At 38.8% G+C, this 18,816-nt stretch overlaps 1 protein-coding gene and 1 pseudogene across 2 annotated transcripts in view; one reads left to right on the top strand and one right to left on the bottom strand.

Moving 5' to 3' along the window:
- The first annotated feature begins 2,631 nt into the window (after window positions 1–2,631).
- Window positions 2,632–18,816, top strand: part of BBS4 (Bardet-Biedl syndrome 4) — a 57,320-nt gene continuing 41,135 nt past the window's right edge. For both annotated transcript variants that reach the window (XM_053656907.1, XM_037146271.2), the window contains exons 1-2: window positions 2,632–2,676; window positions 16,130–16,181. In XM_053656907.1, coding sequence (XP_053512882.1) covers window positions 2,653–2,676; window positions 16,130–16,181 — 76 coding nt within the window. In that variant the 5' untranslated portion in view covers window positions 2,632–2,652. The remainder of the gene's footprint in view (window positions 2,677–16,129; window positions 16,182–18,816) is intronic.
- On the bottom strand, window positions 14,190–15,911 carry LOC119050110 (protein FAM118B-like; annotated as a pseudogene).

Genomic DNA, 18,816 nt, shown 5'->3' with positions numbered 1-18,816 from the left:
TTTCAAAGGTGTGTTGATGTATGTGCCCAGAAACAATGCACAGAAACAATGCACAGGGCTTGCTTAAGGCAAAGCCAAACCTTTCACTAAAAGCATTTTGTGCCTGATGTGTGACTACCCTTCATGACCTGCCCAGGTAGCAGTTTATGATCAGATCACCCCATGAGGTTACTTTTCCTAGAACCCCCTTTTCATCCACATTAAAAATACTCCCAATCAAAAGGAGACTGTGCTGAAATGCAGCCCGCCAGCAGCAGGTTTGCAGACTCTGGCACAAACAAGAATGGAAGGCTGATGAGGTGAGTACCTCAGGTGGATATGACAACCAAGAAACAAGGAGGTTATTTACCTAAGGTGAGAATGCTCTGGGTTTGGGGGCTGGGGACTCCCAGGAGGAAGAATTGAAATACAGTTATGCACCCTTTAATGAGGAGGATTGTTCTGAGAAATGCATCATTATATGAATTTGTCATTGTGTGAATATGAAAGCACATACTTAACACAAACCTGAATGGTACAGCCTACCACACACCTGTGCTATGTGGTACAGTGTAGTGATTTTTAACATGTTTCATCTTATGGCTCACTTAAACTAATTACTAAAATTCTGTGGTGTACCCCCCAAATTTTTTTTCTGCCAACCTTATGAAAAAATAGGTATGATTTTGATTCAGCACACAGGACAGCTATCGTATTGATTGTTGTTGTTTTTTAATTTGGCAATCAATCTAAGGGAAAAGAGGTCAATGCCCCCTGACTAAACAGTCAGGTACTGCATGTCTTAAAACTCCATGTGGCACACTGGTTGAAAATCACTGATACAGCTTATTGCTCTTAGGTTACAAGCCTGTTCAGTATGTTATTCTACTGAATGCTGTAGGTAATTATAACACAATGGTATTTGTATATCTAAGCATATCTAAATACAGGAAAGGTGCAGTAAAAATATGATATAAAAAATAAAAAAGGGGCCCTGGCTGGTGTGGCTCAGTGGATTGAGCAGTGGCCTGTTGTGAGAAACTCCAAGTTAAAGTGACTCAATCCTGAGGTCTGGTGGAATCTTCCCGGAAGATAACTAAATTCAAAACCGCAAAGAGAACCAATTAGAATTAAAGGAAATCGCGCCAGATTGTAAATCCAGAGTATTCAGCCAATGGAGAAATGGGGAGGGGCCAATTACATTAGGGATAAGACCATCTGCTTTGCACCACCCACGTGTGCCTGCTGTCAGGACACTTGTTCTCGCAAGATTACGTAAATAAATGGCTCGCTTTCGCTGTACTCCAAGCCTCTGAATCCTTTGTTTGTGGACGGGGTAAGCACATTTCTTACACTGTGAACGAAAAGGTCACCGGTTTGATTCCCAGTCAGGGCACATGCCTGGGTTGCAGGCCTGGTCCCTGGTTGGGGGCTTGCGAGAGGCAACCGATGGATGTATCTCACACACTGATGTTTCCCTCTCTTTCTCCTTCTCCACTCTCTAAGAATGAATGAATGAATGAATGAATGAACAATGTTTTCAAAAATAAGAAAGGATACACTATAAAGGGCACTTACCATGAATGGATGTCGCGGCACTGGAAGTTGCTTGGAGAGTCAGTGAGAGAACAGTAAGTGACTGAAGGCCTAAGACATTACTGTACACTACTATAAACTTTATAAACACTGTACAGTTAGGCCACACCAAATTTACAAAACAACACGAGATTAAGTCAAGCACGAGAGAATATTATGCAATTAAGAGTGGCAGTAAGCACAAGATGCAGGAGGCTGCTGCTGGTGTAACAGCATAATTTTTCATAAGGAGAAAGAGTACACTATAACAATACTATGGTAAGTACATAAGCCAGCAACATATTTGTTCATTATCAAGTGTTATGTTCTGTATATAATTGTATGTGCTATTCTTTTTTTTTTTTAAGATTGTATTTATTTTTTTTAGAGAGAGGAAGGGAAGGAGAGAGGGAGAGATATATCAATGTGTGGTTGCCTCTTGCACACTCCCCTACTGGGGACCTGGCACACAGCCCAGGCATGTGCTCTGACTGGGAATCAAACCAGCGACACTTTGTTTCTCAGGCCAGCAATCAATCCACTGAGCCACACCAGCCAGGGCAGTATGTACTATATTTTTATGACTGGCGGTGCAGCAGATTTATCACCACAAACATGTAATGCCTTGCATCACATTAGGACGGCTCTGATGTCACTAGGTGATAGGAATTTTTTAGCTCCATTTCAATCTTAGGTTTCGTCATTGGCCACAATGAGGTACCCTATGCTGTGTTGTGACTGTAAAACCAAAGTCATGTGGCAGGAGGGTTGCTCTGGCTCTCCCAAGTGTGGCTGGTCCCTCTAGTCATCGGGGTCCCGTGCTTCTCCAGCACCACCCTTAAAAGGGTAGGCAGTGGTAGGGGTTGCCCAGGGATGACTGGCTGCACATTTCCCTCATCAGTCAAAACTATCTGTGGAGCAGTACCTTACCCTTCCCCAGCTTCCAGAAAACCATCAAGTGGGACGGGTGAAACCCTCAGACTTCCAACTACTCCCTTCTCGGCTTAGGCCCCTCCCACTCCCCCTAGGCCTACAACTTCCGCATAGTTGCCTGGGAAACAGCTTACTTCCGGCCGCGCAGTCGTGGGCGGAGCCAAGATGGCTGAGGAGAGAACTGTGATGGTGAGCGCAGGTCATGTATAGCTCCTCGCAAGGCGGGACTGGTCTGGGCAAGGCCGTACTGTTCGGGGCGAAGCGGAGTGGAGCACAAGGCAGGATGTCAGGTGGCCTCTGCCCTTGTTCTAGTGCAGACTAGTGCCCCGGGCGAGCGGCTTCCTGCGACCGATTTGGGGCGGGGCGGTGGGGGGGGGGAGGGCCGCCACGGGCGCCACGGGCGCCACGGGCCAGCTCCCGGGAAGTGGTCCGCCTGGGAGCAGGGCTGAATTCTTTGCAATGCTGGGTCCCTGGCTCCCTTTGAGGCCCACTGGCCGGAAAAGGCAGCTTTTCATCAAAAATAGCTTTTTCCTAGTCCCATCTTTTCTGTTTCATTGGGTTTGGAAAGGCAATCTGCAAGGCAGGCAGTTTCTGTTAATCCCTTGGATTAGGAATTGAATGAGACAACCTGCGAGCGTTTAGCATCACTGTCTTCAGCCGGTGGGGCGGGGCCGGGTTTTCTCTCATGTGATTAAGTTTAGGAAAGGACTCTTCAGGGATTAAACTCCACGGAGTTGCCATCAGAAAGTAGTCCAGGTGAATTCGGGGTGACCTAATAGTACTCATTTTTGAGCTGTACGTTCATAATTGGGTATACTTTATAAAGCCCCAAGCGTGAAACTTTGCCTTTTTTAGTATTGGGTTTCAGAGCTTGTTCTACGCATTTGTTAGAATGACTTTAGTTATTCATTCGGAATTTATTGCCATTTGAAAAGCTCCTGGAAAGCATAGAAAAATTTTGGCTGTTAAAGAGCAAGGCCATTGTTATCTCTCAGAGGGGCCATTTGTTTTCTATTCTCTTTATGTTAGCAGAGAAGTCAAGTTATTTTAGTGTAATCAGGAAACTAGGAGTACAGAGGAGGATGCCCAACGCAAAGATATTTTTTAAAGCTATGAATTAAAAAAAAAAAAGATGATTAGTGTTACCAGGTTTTAATATTGGAAACATACCAAAAAATGCTTCGCCTACATAATCTTAAATGTAAGATGGTAACATGGCATTTGCTACAAATATAGTTTATACTTTAGTGCTCATTGCAGTATTGAAATATGTTCACGTACTGTATGTGAACTAGATTTCTGTGATGGCAGAATTGTCTTGTACTTTTCAGTCCCGAATAGGGTTTTATTTTTTTTAAGAGAAAGTGATTTTTTAAAAAGACTTTATTTTTTTAGAGAGAGGGGATAGGAGGGAGTAAGAGAGGGAAAGAAACAGGGATGTGTGAGAGAGATACTGATTGGTTGTCTCTCACACGCCCCCAACTGGACACCTGGCTCACAAACCAGGCATGTGCCCTGATTGGGAATGGAGCACAGGCTGGCGCTCAATCCACTAAACCACCCCAGCCAGGGCTCTAATAATGTTTTAAATGGAATGGCTTTTTTATTTTGATATGATTTTAGCACTTGAGCCTGAAGTTTAATTACTTTAATTATCGTCAAATTTATTGCTTGCAGTGTTATATTTACAGTAATATTTTTTCAAGTTACCACTGCACGGAAATTTGAGTTTCTGTGGTTTTTTTTGGGAAATTGTTTGTCATCTTTTAATAAAATGACCCAACAGTCCTTTTAGACCAGTATCCTATCAAAATAGAAGTAAAACATATGCATATAGTACGAGGATATTTATTTATTGCAGTACTGCTTACGGTTGCAAAAAGCTGGAAACGGTAAACGCCCATTGGTGAAGTAGTGGATGACTTACGATATTTCCATGTGTAAGAAGATTATGCAGCCATTTAAAAGAATGTTAGGCCCTGGCTGGTGTGGCTCAGTAGGTTGAGCGTGGGTCTGTGAACTCTTCATGTGCACCATCCTGGGTACCTGGCCTGCAACCCAGGCATGTGCCCCGATTGGGAATTGAACTGGCAACCGTTTAGTTCACAGGCTGGCACTCAATCCACTGAGCCACACCAGCTAGGGCATAAATTCTTAAAAAAAAAAAAAAATGTTAGAACTATATATGTTGACCTGGAAGGATTTCCATGGTATGTATTTAAATAAAAGCTGGATGTGAAGTGGGGTACATTCTGTAGTCTTAATTTTGTGACACAAAGGAGAAAAACACATAGATCTGTAGATTTGGGTATGTAGATGTGGAGAAGACAGACTTAACACTCACAGAGAGAACTTTGAACAAACACAAATAAAAGTCTACAAATGCTGTGCTAACGGCCTTGAGGACAGGTGACATCCCAGCAAAATAGAGTGAAACTAGTCCAGTGTGGGACACACAGAAATTCTAATTTACTACCCACATTATTTAGATTACTACTAGTTCCTTAGGGAGGGAAAATGGGGGCTGACATTTATATTTTATTTAAAAATATAATAAATGGTTCAGAGATCTTTTTGAAAAAACTGAGCAAATAACTGGTATCCCTGACTTACAACATTTTTTGTGAGTCCCTAGTTCCCATTATTTGATGTATTTGTATAAACAACTTTCTTCAGAATGTAGTAAAAATCACTACTGCACTAATTGATTTTTGGTTCAAATACAGTACCTACCTCTTGTCAAGCATGACCTAAATATTTGTTAGATGCACAAATGATCACAGACTATGTAAAAATGAAGACCTCTCTCCCCCCAAAAAGATTTTATTCTACATTATATCCCAGCTATAAATGAGATCAAATAGGTTAATAGAATCCTGGAATGTTCTGGAAAGTCTTTTGAAGGCACATCAAAAAATATATAATTTACTTCTACTTTGTATAGGAAGAAGGGTTGCTGATTCATGAAGATGCTTTTTGAACCATTAAAATTATTTACTTAGTATGTTCCCCGAAGTTCAAACCAAAAACAGTATAGTTCTTTGGGGTATAATTATACATACCATAAAATTTACCCATTTTATTTACTTTTTATTTTTTTTAAGATTTTATTTTTAGAGAGATGGGAAGAGAGGGAGAAAAATAGGGATAGAAACATCGATCTGTTGCCTTGAGCACTCTCCCACTAGGGACCTGGTCTGAAACGCAGGCATGTGCCCTGACTGGGAGTTGAACCAGCGACTGTGTGGTTTACAGGCCAGTGCTCAATCCACTGAGTTATACCAGCCAGGGCAAATTTACCCATTTTAAACATGAAGTTTTATTAATTTTAGTAACTTTATGTAGTTGTACAACCATTACCACAACTTATGTCCATCACTCCAAACAGTTTCCTTGCATCAATTTGCAAGCCGGCCTGTACTTACAAACCCAGCCCACTGTTGATTTGCTTTCTGCCTCTATAGTTTTGCCTTTTCTTGCAATTTCACATAATGGAATCATAATATGTAGTTTTATGTGTCTGATTTTAATTTAGCATGTTTTATGAAGTTCATATTATATGTGACAGTAGTTTGTTTTTATTTCTAAGCAGTATTCCATTGTATAAATATATACATTTTATTTATCCACAAATTGCTGGGCATTTGAATTGTTTCTTGGTTTTGGCTTTTGAATAATGTTTTGAGTAGTGGCATACAAGTTTATGCATGGGTATGTTTTTGTTTCTCTAGGAGTGAGATTGCTGGGTTGTGTGGTAAATGTATATTTTATTTTATTTTATTTTTTTAAAGATTTTTATTTATTTATCTTTAGAGGGGAAGGGAAGGAGAGAGGGAGAGAAACATCAATGTGTGGTTGCCTCTTGTGCATCCCCTGCAGGGAACTGGCCTGCAACCCAGGCATGTGCCCTGACTGGGAATCAAACCGCAATCCTCTGGGTCGCAGGCCCGCGCTCAATCCACTGAGCTACACCAGTCAGGGCGTAAATGTATATTTTAAATAAAACCTGCCAAACTGTTTTCCAAAGTGGCTCTACCATTTTACATTCCATGAGCAGTGCATGAGCGTTTTAGTTTTTCCACATCTTTGTTAACACTTGGTATTGTCAGTGTTTTTTTTTTTTTAAGCCATTATACTGGATGTGTACTCATGGTTATTTTGGTTTTAATTGGTATTTCTGTAATGGAAAATGATACTGAGTACTTTTTTTTTATGTGCTTATTCATCTATACCTCTTGGTGAAGTGTCTACAAGTTTTTTGCCAATTTTTAGTTTTATATTTTTTCATGTTTTTGCCCATTTTTAAATGGGTTATTTGTTTTAGTAATAAGTTTTCTGTTTGTTAAATCAAGACAATTAGTTAAAAGAACAAATTGTTCTCTTGTGTTTTGAGGATTAATTTTTCTTGTTATGAAATACATCTTCTAAAAGAGTGAATAAAAAGGTAATATGTAGGTTTTAAAGAACAGTATAATCAGAGCTGTGTTCCTACCACACAAATTGAGAAATGTCATTAACAATAACTTTGGAATCTCCTAAGAATCTCTCCCCTGCTGCATTTTTCTCCTTCCCCACTAGAAGTAATCTGTTTCCTCAATTTTATGATTTTATGTTATTTTGCTTTTTAAAAGTAGTTCTTACCATATTTAAAAGCCCTAAATAATATATTGTTTTCATTTTTTTTTTTAGAGAGGGAAAGAGAAACATTGATACGTTGTTCCACTTATTGATGCATTCATTGGTTGCTTCTTGTTATGTACCCTGACCAGAGATGGAATCCCCAACCTTGGCATATGAAGACAATGCTCTAACCAGCTGAGCTACCTGCCAGGGGCCTATATTGGTCTTTAAAAATTAAAGTTTATTTCACTTTTTAATGCTGTATAGTATCCCAGTATAGGAAAATACAGTTAATTTATCCATTTTACCAAATAGAGATTTGGGGTATTTCTGACATTTTTTGAAGCTTTATTGAGGTATAATCGACAGAGTTGTAAGATATTTAAAGTGTATGTGGTGATCTGATATACATATATTGATACATTTTGAAAGGATTCCCACCATTAATTTAATTAACATAGCTATTACCCCAACCCCATTTTTTTGTGAGAACAGTTAAGTTCTACTCTCAGCAAATTCCAATTATACAATACAGCACATTATTGTTAAGTATAATCACCGTGCTATACATTACAGCCTTAGACTTTATTCATCCTATAGCTGAAACTTTGTACTCTTATACCAACCTCTTCCTATGTCTTTCAACTCCTGGGAACCGCTTCTTTACTCCCTATTAGTTCCGCCATCCACTCCCCATCTGATTTTTAGTTATTAAAAAGAATGCTGCTTTGAACAGGGCTAGGACTAGGGTAAGGCAAAATTTGAGAAGAGTTTCTCAGACGTAGCTATGAACATTCTTTTATGAGGTCTGCCCAGAAAGTATCCTGCCACGTAATATGAAAAATGGAGACATTCATAAAGAAGATACAAGAAACATTGTACATAGGACAATGATGTCTCAGTCCTCTTGCAAGTAGGCACCTTGGAACCTCACACAGTTCTGCCAGCATCTCTTCCACTGTTCAAAACACTCTGCACCATCCTTTGTTGGAATCACCATTGGGTGCCTTGTATTTTCCTGAATCTCACTGATGGTCTGAAGTCTCTTTCCTTTCAAAGGTGATTTTAGTTTTGGGAAAAGTCAGCAGTTGGCAGGGCACCAAATCTGGGCTGTAGGGGGGTGGAGTCACGTGGGTGATTTGATGTCTTGCTAAAAATCTTTGCACAAGACGTGGTGCATGAGTGGGTGCATTATCGTAATGAAGTCGCCAATCTCCAGTTGCCCATAGCTGCAACTGTTTTCAATGGTATTGCATCTCTCAACTGACAAAGAACATAGAGGTAGTACTTATTAATTATTTGTCCTGGAGGGGGAGTACTTGTGATGGACAACACCTTTCCAATAAAAAAACACAGTTAACATGGTCTTGATTTTGCTGCAACTTTGCCGCATTTTCTTCAAACATGGAGAACTAGGCAGCTTTCATTGGGATGACTGGGCCTTTGTGTCTGGATCATAGCTGTAGACCCACAGTTCGTCTCCAGTTATGACCTTCTTGAGGAAATCTAGTTCATTGGTAGTGGTTTGAATCAAGTCATTAGCAACTGCAGCAGATGTTTCTTCTGCTGTGGTAGCAGAAGTCACGGGATGAATTTTGCCACAACATGTTTCATTTCAGGATCCAGCACCAAAATCTTGGACACAGTAGTTTTTGGAATCCCCAGATCAGCTTTTAGTTCTCTCATTGTCAGTCACTGATCTTTGTTGATTGCAGCCCCTACACATTCAGCATTCTCAGGTGTTATGCTTGTTGCAGGTCTTCCAGAATATGGATCACTTTTCAACAGATTCTGAACCATCTTTGAAGTGTTTGTGCCACACTTTTACTTGTGCTGCATTTAATGCATTGTCCCTGAAAGCCTTCTGAATCATCTGAATAGTTTCTTCTGAGGAATGTTCAAGCTCAATACAAAATTTCATACAGTTTCATCGCTCTACTCTCTCAGTCATTTGGAATGGAATGGCCACACAGTACACATGCTCACTCCATGGCATCTACCACCTCCACTGACTAGTATGGTGAAATCATCATTTTTCATGGATGAGCATTCTGGTCCACTCTCCTTGGCTGCCAGGTTACCTCAATGTTGTGCAGACCATTCTCATTATATTAACCATGGCTGGACTTCTGGACAGACCTTGTATATCTATCCTTATAGAAGAGTTTCTCTAGGGTATTTCTACAAGTGGAATGCTGGACCATGGGATATGTACAGGTTCAACTTTATTACTTATAGGAAACTCTAAGGTGGTTACAACAATTTATGCTGCTACCACCAGTTCCCGTTGCTTATGTCCTTGATATTGTTATAATTTAAGCTTTTGTCAATATGATGGGTATGAAATGAAATGTTTTATGTTATATTAGTTTATAGTTCCTTGATTATTAGTGAGGTAGAACATAATAGGTTGTTACTTTTTCTATTCTCTGCAGTGCCTGGTTCATGTTTTGCTTAGCTTTCTATTTGCTGTTTTTCTTATTGATTTATAGTTATTTATCATTTCTGGCCTTTTTTTTTTTTTGGTTGTGTTCTGTAGTGCAAGTATCTTTTGGTTTTCTGTCTTCCTTTTTGGAACAGAAGTTACTAATTTTAATGTAGTTGAATATTTAGGTATTTTTCTTTTTAAATTTATTTTTCAATCACAGTTGACATAAAATAATGTATTAACTTCTGGTCTACAGCATAGTGGCTAGACATTTATACATCCTATAAAGTGATTATCCTGATCAGTTTAGTGCCCATCTGACACCATACATAATTATCAAAATGTTATTGGCTACATTTCCTATGCTGCACTTTATGTCTCCATGATTGTTTTTAATAACTGGCAATTTGAACTCCTTAATCCGTTTCATCTTTGCCATCTATCCCCCCAACCACCTCTCATCTGATGACTATCAATTTGTTCTTTGTATCTGTGAGTTTGTTTCTATTTTGTTTATTTTTCTTGTTTAGATTTTGCATGTAAGTGAAATCATATTTCTTTCTCTGTCTGATGTATTTTACTTAGCATAATATTCTCTAGGCCCATCTACGTTGTCACAAATAGTAACATTTCCCTTTTTTCATGGCTAATATTTCATTGTATATATGTACCACATCTTCTTTATCTATTCGTTTATCATTACACATGTAGTTGTTTCTATATCTGGGCTACCATAAATGATGCTGCAGTAAACATAGGGGAGCATGTATTTTTTGAATTAGTGTTTTAGATTTCTTTGGATAAATAACCAGAAGTGGAATTGCAGGATCATATGGTAGTTCTATTTTTAATTTTTTGAGCAACCTTCATACTGTTTTCCACAGTGGCTGCACCGACAGTGCATGAGTTTTCTCATCTCCATATTGTTTATTGATTTATTAATGATAACCATTCTGAGGTGTGCTGTGGTATCTCACTGTGGTTTTAATTTGTATTTCTCTGATGATTAGTGACATTGAGCATCTTCTCATGTCTTTTGGCCATCTGTATGTCCTCTTTGGAGAAGTGTCTGTGCAGGTCCTCTGCCCATTTTTTATTTGGATGTGTGTGTGTGTGTGTGTGTGTGTGTGTGTGTGAAGTTTTAAGAGTTCTTTATGTATTTTGGATATTAACCCTTATAGTGTGTATCATTCTTCCATTTAGTACATTGTCTTTTTGTTTTGTTAATGGCTTCCTTTGCTGTACACAAGCTTGTTATTTTAATGGAGTTTCATTGGTTTATTTTTTCTGTCCTTTTCCTTGCACAAGGATGCATATCCAAAAAAAAATATTGCTAAGAGTAATTTCAAAGGGTTTACTGCCTGTATTTTCTTCTAGGAATTTTATGACTTCATATCTTACATTTATGTCTTTAATCCATTTTGAGTTTTATTTTTGTATATGGTGGAAGAAAATGATCTAGTTTTATTTTTCCCAACACCATGCATTGAAGAGACTGTCCCATTGTATGTTCTTGCCTCTGTGATGGCGGGGGTTTATAACTGGGTTCTCTGTTCTGTTTCATTGATCTGTGTTTTAGTTTTCATGGCAGTACCATGCTGCTTTGATTACTCAAGCCTTGTAGTATAGTTTGATATCCAGTCGCACGACGCCTCCAACTTTGCTCTTTTTTCCTCAAGATTTCTTTTTTTTTTTTTTTTAAGATTTTATTTATTTATCTTTAGAGGGGAAGGGAAGGAGAGAGGGAGAGAAACATCAATGTATGGTTGCCTTTCATGCGTCCCCTGCTGGGAATTGGCCTGCAGGGAACTGGTTTGCAACCCAGGTATGTGCCCTGACTGGGAATCGAACCGCGATTGTCTGGTTCGCAGGCCCGTGCTCAGTCCACTCAGCTACACCAGCCAGGGCTTTCCTCAAGATTTCTTTAGATGTTCAGGGTCTTTTGTGGTTTTATATAAGTTTTAGGATGATTTGTTCTAATTTTGTGAAAAGCACCATTGGTATTTTTATAGGATTATGTTGAATTTCTAGATTGCTATGGTTACTATGGACATTTTAGGGATGTTAATTCTTCCTGTCCATGAACATGGTATATGCTTCCACTTATTTGTATCTTCTTCAGTTTCTTTCTTCATTGTCTTATAGTTTGTCAGGTATAGGCCTTTTACTTCCTTGGTTAAATTTATTCTGGAGTATTTTCTTTCTTTTTTTAATATTTTTTTTCAAAATGGAAGAGGGGACAGATATCCTCACCCGAGGATATGTTTATTGATTTTACAGAGTGGGGAAGGATGGGGGAGGGAGAGAGAGAAACCTTGATCCGTTGTCTCCCATATGGGGGTCACACCACAACCTAGGCATGTGCCCCGACACAGAATTAAACCCACAGTCTTTGGTGCATGGGATGATGCTCTAACCAACTGAGCCAGGTGGGGAGGGATATATTTTAAAGATTTTATTTATTTATTTTTAGAGAGGGGAAGGGAAGAAGGAAGAGAGGGAGAGAAAGATCAGTGTGGGAGTGAAAGACATTGATCAGCTGCCTATCACATGCCCCCAACTGGGGACCTGGCCTGCAGGCCAGCCCTGATTGGGAATCGAACCAGCAACCTTTTGATTCTCAGGCCAGCACTCAATCCACGGAGCCACTCCATCCATGGCTAGGTGTTTTATTCATTCATTCATTCGTTCATTCATTCAATGCAATGTAACTGGGGTTGTTTTCTTAATTTTTTTTCTGTTAGATCTTTTCTGATTGGTTTGTACTTTTCTATCTTGTAGAAGTAATCCTTCCCTACCTTATATATTTTAAAGGTTTTAAAATCTGCCTTTTCCATTTTAGTCTTCAATATTTTACTTCATTTTCACTTCTCTGATAAAGTTTTTTCTCTTGAAGTCCGTTTTGTCTAATGTTAATATTGCTACTTTTGTTTTCATTTTGTTTCTATTTCTGTGGTGTATCTTTTGTCATTTTTTTACTTTGTGTTTCTTATTCCTTGTATTTTAGGTTTGTCTTTATACAAATAGCATAAATCTATAATTAAAAAAATTCATCCTCATAATCTGTCTTTTTATTGGGGAATTTCGTTTTTTTCTTCTGTTCACCACCACCCCCCACCCCCACTGCCCCTCCACTTTTGGGCTGAGTTTCTTATTCTCTTCCTTCTGTTAGAAGTTATATATTCTATTCTTTGGTCTTCCTTTAGTGAGTACTCCAGTTTTTAAATAGTACATGCTTAAAGTTCAGACTTAAATTTGAATAATACAGGGATCCTTGAATGCTTTATTGCCCATTGCCTTCTGCCAGTTCATGCCATTGTTGTTCATTTTTGTAGTTTTTATATCTTTCAATTTAACACCACAAATTATACCTTCTAATCTCTGTTTTATACAGTCAGTAGATACTTAGAATAGTTCCATATTTTACCAATTCCTTTGCTTGTTCACTCCTTCATTCTGGAGTTATTTTCCTTTTTCCTAATGTATAGCCTTTAAAAGCTTATTTGATGAGTTTAAAAACTCTCAGATTTTACTTGTCTGACAGTCATTTTAATTTGCCGTTCTTGAAAGTTAGGTAGATTGGTCTAAGTGTTTAAAAGAACAGAGGTTGGCAAAGTATTTTTTAAAGGGTGAAGTGTTTTTAAATTTCAAAATAAGTATTTTGAAATTTGTGGGCCATACAGTCTCTCAAGTAACTCAGCTAGGTAGTTCATATTGGCTGCAGAAACACTTAACACTGAGAAATCAAATTATTTTAGTGTAATCAGGAAACTCAGTGTACAGAGCAGGAGGCCCAATGCAAAGATTTTTTTAAGGCTATGAATTAAAACAGACACTTATTATCTGTGGTGCGGGTCCCTGTAATGTATATAAGGGTGGATTTATTTTCATTTAACCTGGTCAAAATTGGTTGAGTATCCAGCAAATAAAGATTAGTGTCTCTCATTACTTCTGGAAATTTTCATTATTTTTTGCTCATATCACATTAAACACAGGAGGTGGAAAAATACATTTGAAGATTTTCAGCAGAGTTATAATGTAAGATGTTATTATATTATTTAATATGGTGTATCCCTTTAAAAAACTCCCTTATAGTATTAAGTGCTAGACAGTTTCTGTGTAGATAACCTCAAAAGCTCCCCTTTTTTTTTTTAACTTTTACTATCTACTGTAAAAGATCTAGAAAACTAGAGCTTCAAGTCTTGTTTTTAAAAAGCCATTAAGCTTAAGAAAAACCAAGTACAGAGTACAAAACTGCAATAAAGGACCATGGCGATTCCATGCCATCTACCTCCCAAGTCCTTCACACAGAGGAGCGGCCTCAGTCCATGGGTATCACGCTGCTCTGCTGTGTGGACACAGGCACGTGCAGCCTAGGGGTGGGGTGGGGTGGGGTGGGGTGGGGAGGGGAGCTGCATCTGGGTCCTGTTGTTGTGTGGGTATTCTCAGCCTGCAACAGGCCACAGAAGACCAAGAGCCAGCTGGCATGAAGGATCAAGTTGAAACATTCTCTTCCTGCCACTCTACCCCAACTTTTAACTTCTGGGTTTTGGTTCTTCCCAGGAACTGTGTTGGGTTCTTGTAAGTTGACATAAACACTGTTCACAGTAGGGCCTTACAGCTTGGTTTGATGGGGGTGACTTCTGAAGTGCTCTCATGTGCTGCAGTCTCTCATTTCACTGTATGCTACCGATGAGGCATTTAGCTGACCTTCTCTCACTATCCCTGCTGATCTGCCCCTTATGGAGATCTCACAGTCAGTCGCTTGAAATGTTCTGGAAGATCAGCATATTCATTTCAATAGCAGATGGCCTTAATCCTTTGTCCAGCATGCTTTCCCAAAGCTTCTTGAACTTATCTACGTCTCCTTTCTGAACCGATATGAAATGTTCTAAGTCAGATTTATGCTTGATGGCCTCCAGAAAAAGGACTTGGAAAGTGATGTCATTAACAGTCCAGTCACAATCCAGGAAAAGAAATTACTTGTTTTTATAGAGTTTCTGAATCTCTTGTAACTTGAGCGTTCCTGAGCACATTCTGATACCCAGCTGTATGGAGGATGTGCCACTCGGTTCGTGTAGACCCCATGGGTGTGTAACATGGTCAGCTTCTGCTTCTCTTGAGCCCACTCAAGGACCTTTTTTTCACCAGTAAGATCAAGGGATTTGATTGTTGAAATTTGTAATCAAGACCAGGTCTCCATTTTCTGTCAGGTGGAGAACTGACTAAATAGCTGTTTTCCAGAGTCTTCTATCTTTGACTCCAAATCATCAGATACTTTATACAAGCAGTCTTTGAAGGCTGGTGTGTCTCAGTAGATTGAGTGCCCACCTGCAAACTGAAAGGTCACCAGTTCGATTCCCAGTCAGGGCTCATGCCTGGATTGTAGGCCAGGTTGCTGGTTGCGGCGTGTGAGAGGGAACCGATCAGTGTTTCTCTCACGCAATGATGTTTTTCTCCCTCTCTGTCTCCCTCCCTTCCCTCGTCTCTAAAAATGAATAAATGAAATCTTTAAAAAATAAAAATAAACAGTCCTTGAAAAATATGGCTTGAACATTACTAGTACGAGGAGTGAGTTTCTGGTAAAAGTCATGGGCAACATGAACAAGATTCTTGTCTTCATTGAGATATTTCTGAATTTTTTTTTTTGCTCTCCTCATCTATTTTTATTTATTTTTAGAGGGGAAGGGAGGGAGAAAGAGGGAGAGAAATATTGATGTGTGAGAGATACATTAATCATCAGTCAGTTGTCATGGCCCTAACTAGGGACCTGGCCCACAACCCAGGCATGTGACTGACTCGGAATCCAACTGGGAACCTCTCGGTTCGCAGGCCAACACTCAGTCCACTGAGCTACAACAGTCAGGGTGTCTCTTCATCTTCTAGAAGATCAAATTCAGTGGCAGCATCCAGTAAGGCCTGAATTAGCCTGAATTAACTAACCTGGTTCTAGAATTTCAGGCTGGGAACCTGAGGTACAGCTGCAACATTAATTGGCATTCCAGTCACTGACATAAGTTCCTAAGGCTTCTGATTTTTTAATCTTGGAAGCAGCTTCCTGGGCTTTTTGTTGGTGGAGGCAGGGGCACCATCACTGAAGAATACAAAAATCTTGTCTATATCAGACACCTGGCTCCTGTAGCAGCCATCCAGTTTCGTGCAAAGAATGAGAACTTCATTGTCACTGCTTTCCCTGCTGTGAAGCTTCTGAGAAGGTATATCCTTGTCTGCTCTAAAGGCTGCTGCTTTAACTCATAAGCTTCTTTTTATTAAAGTTAACACATTTTTTGGTTTAGCTGCTCGAGAAGTGTAGCATTAGGTATAATACTAATAATATGTAGTGTCTTAAAAACTTCATACATTTATTTGCACACATTTTATCATGGATCATAATTATACATATAAATACATGTAAGTATATATTAAAATAGCATTTTACATTATTAACAGTTTGACATTTGTTTTGTAAACTATATTCAAAATAGTTATTTATACCTGTATGCAGTTAATGGATTAATTGCATGATTAGAGAGCTAGTTATTGATGATTGTTACTGGAATGGTGGTGCTTTAACACAGACTTATTTCATTTCAGAGAACTCAACTTCCTGCATCTGCTGAATCTCAGAACCCCCAGCTAAAAAAAGGTCTGTATGCAATTTCATTGTATGTGTATGTTTGCATTTTTTTTATTATTATTTTGTTCTATTCTATATGCATTAGAGCTTTTAAAAATGTGTTGAGAAATGCATTATTAGTGTAAATGTTTTGCCATATTTAATTTTTATTTTATGGAGTCGTTAGATATTAGGGTGTTGATTTTACCTATAAGTGTTTTCAAGTAGAGTTTTATTATTATGTATGTATTAATTTTGTACTTGTGGAAAACTACTCAAAAATTCCCATAAGTATGTATCAGGCCTCAAATAATTTCATGTATATGTTAAGTAAGTGTGAAATTTTATAAATAATGAATCTGGGAAGCCTAACTTGATAAGGACCTATACTGTAAAGAACTGCATTTTATACCCTGATAGAGGTCTGATGTACACTTTATTTAGAGGAACAGAATTCCTTCATTTGGTAACCTAGTCTTAGGAGGGTTTGCGTCTGATGTAGGTGACTACATATATTGGGTCTTCTCCAACACCTGAACTTTTTATTTAGTGGAAGAGACCATCTATTTTGTTATTTATTCATTTATTCGTTATTGTCTAGGTAAACCAAGGCTGAATGGAAGAGGTGTCTTGGCCACAGTCTTATGTGTTACTCTTGTCTGCATATCTGAGTTTGAGTCATCAGGCTGTACTTCCTTTGCAGCATGTGCTTTCCTGTTGTCTGCTAAGAGTTTAAAGTTGATTCTGTTAATAAATTGTTTAGTTTACTTGGGGCATTTCTGATACTATTTGAAATTGTAATGCAAGTTGTAGGAAAATGTGATTGCCTCTCAGAAATTTATTTTCAAAGAGTTTTTCAAGAAAACATCTTTCACTGAAAGATCAGTACATCTATAATTTAGATTATTTGTGAAGTTTAGATGTAATTTGCCAATATTTAACATAATTGCTGATATTTTTTACACCATTTCTGGGCATGAGAGTCATCTTCCTATGATATCTGTCACTTCATTTAATCACCATGGTGATTTGACTAGTTAGGTGGAGCTAGTGGGTATTGTGGATGTATCACCAGTATTCTTTCCACACTTCCATTAGAGTCAAACTCAGAGGTTCCACTGATTGCCAGATCAGGAGAACTGTAATTAGTATACACCAATCAAGAATTGGCCCATGCCTAATCCAGGCTAATGAGATACAAAGTTTATAGCTATGGGGAAAAGGGACACATTTACATTTTATTTTATAAAATTTAACTGCTGTTAACAGTGCCCCTTGGAATCAGTTCTTTCTCCCTTCCCCACTGCAGAGCAACTACTTTTTGATTTCTGTTATTAAAGTTTAAATTTTCCTGTTCTTGAAGCCCTCATAAATACGAGTATTTGCCAGGTTCCAGAACCAGTGACAGGTGTTTGGATTCTGCCCTCAGGGAATTGACAGTCTTCAGGGTGTATCGAGTATAAGCAGATAATTAGAGTGCAGTGTATATTCCCTAGGTCCTTTCTTTGGAAGGTTAAATACTTTCAGTTTCTTCAGTAATCTTCAAATGAGATGTTTAGAACTCTGCTATTACTGCTTTGGTCCTGTGGTGAATGTGTTGGCCCTCTTGGAAGTACAGAATTCAGGACTAAATAGAGTATTCCAGGTGTGGTGTGAACAAGGCTATATGGAACATCTGGAAGATAAAATCTCTTCATCTGGATCTTTTATTTCTGTTAGTCCAGCTCAAGGTTGCATTGCCTTTTGGGCACTCATTTTATACATTCGCCATAGAAGTGTATTGTACAGTGGTGGGAGTATCATTCGTGTAGAACACAGTGATTGCAATAAAAATGATTTGCCTTTGGAGTTGTGGTGGTGACACAGTCCCCTAAAATGTTGAGGATATAACATGCTCTTAATGTGTACTTAATTTCTGCCTTCCATAATCTATAATTTTATCTATTAATATGGTAGATTACATTGAATTTTGGAATGTTGTATCAATCTTGCATTCCTGGGATACATCTCACATGGTAATCATGTATTAACCTTTTTTATATATGGCTTGATTGAATTTGCTGATATATTTTTTGGGATTTTATTTATTTATTTTTAGAGAGAGGAGATGGGAGGGAGAGAAACATCGATCAGTTGGCTCTCACACGTCCCCATCTGGGGACCTGGTCTGCAGCCCAGGCGTGTGTCCTGACTGGGACTCAAACCAGGGACCTTTTGGTTCGCAGGCCAGTGTTTAATTCATTGAGCCACACCAGCCAAGGCTTTGCTAATATTTTGTTAAGGGTTTTTGTGTTTGTGTTCATGAAAGATGTTGGTCTATAGTTTTCTTCTTTTCTGATACTTTTGTCCCTGATGTCAGGGTTATGCTGGCCTCAAACAAGTTGGGAACTATTCCCTCTTCTATTGGAAATCCTGGAAGAATTTATATAGAATAGGTGTTATTTATTTTTTTGTTTTAAACATTTTATTTATTTATTTTTGAAGCGAGGGGAAGAGAGGGAGAAGGAAAGGGAAAGAAACACCAATGTGCAAAGAAACATCGCTCGGTTGCCCGTCTCACACATCCTGACCAGGGACGGGGCTGCAAGCCAGGGGAATCAGCCTGCCACCTTTCACCCTGCAGGTGACACCCAGCCGAATAAGCTACACTGGTCAGGGCTCCGTG

Source organism: Artibeus jamaicensis, unplaced genomic scaffold, assembly GCF_021234435.1.
Source record: "Artibeus jamaicensis isolate MK-2021 breed Jamaican fruit bat unplaced genomic scaffold, CSHL_Jam_final scaffold_286, whole genome shotgun sequence".
In the NCBI taxonomy this organism is placed as follows: domain Eukaryota; kingdom Metazoa; phylum Chordata; class Mammalia; order Chiroptera; family Phyllostomidae; genus Artibeus; species Artibeus jamaicensis.
Note: the sequence above shows the minus strand (reverse complement) of the source record. Positions and strands in the feature narration are given on the sequence as shown.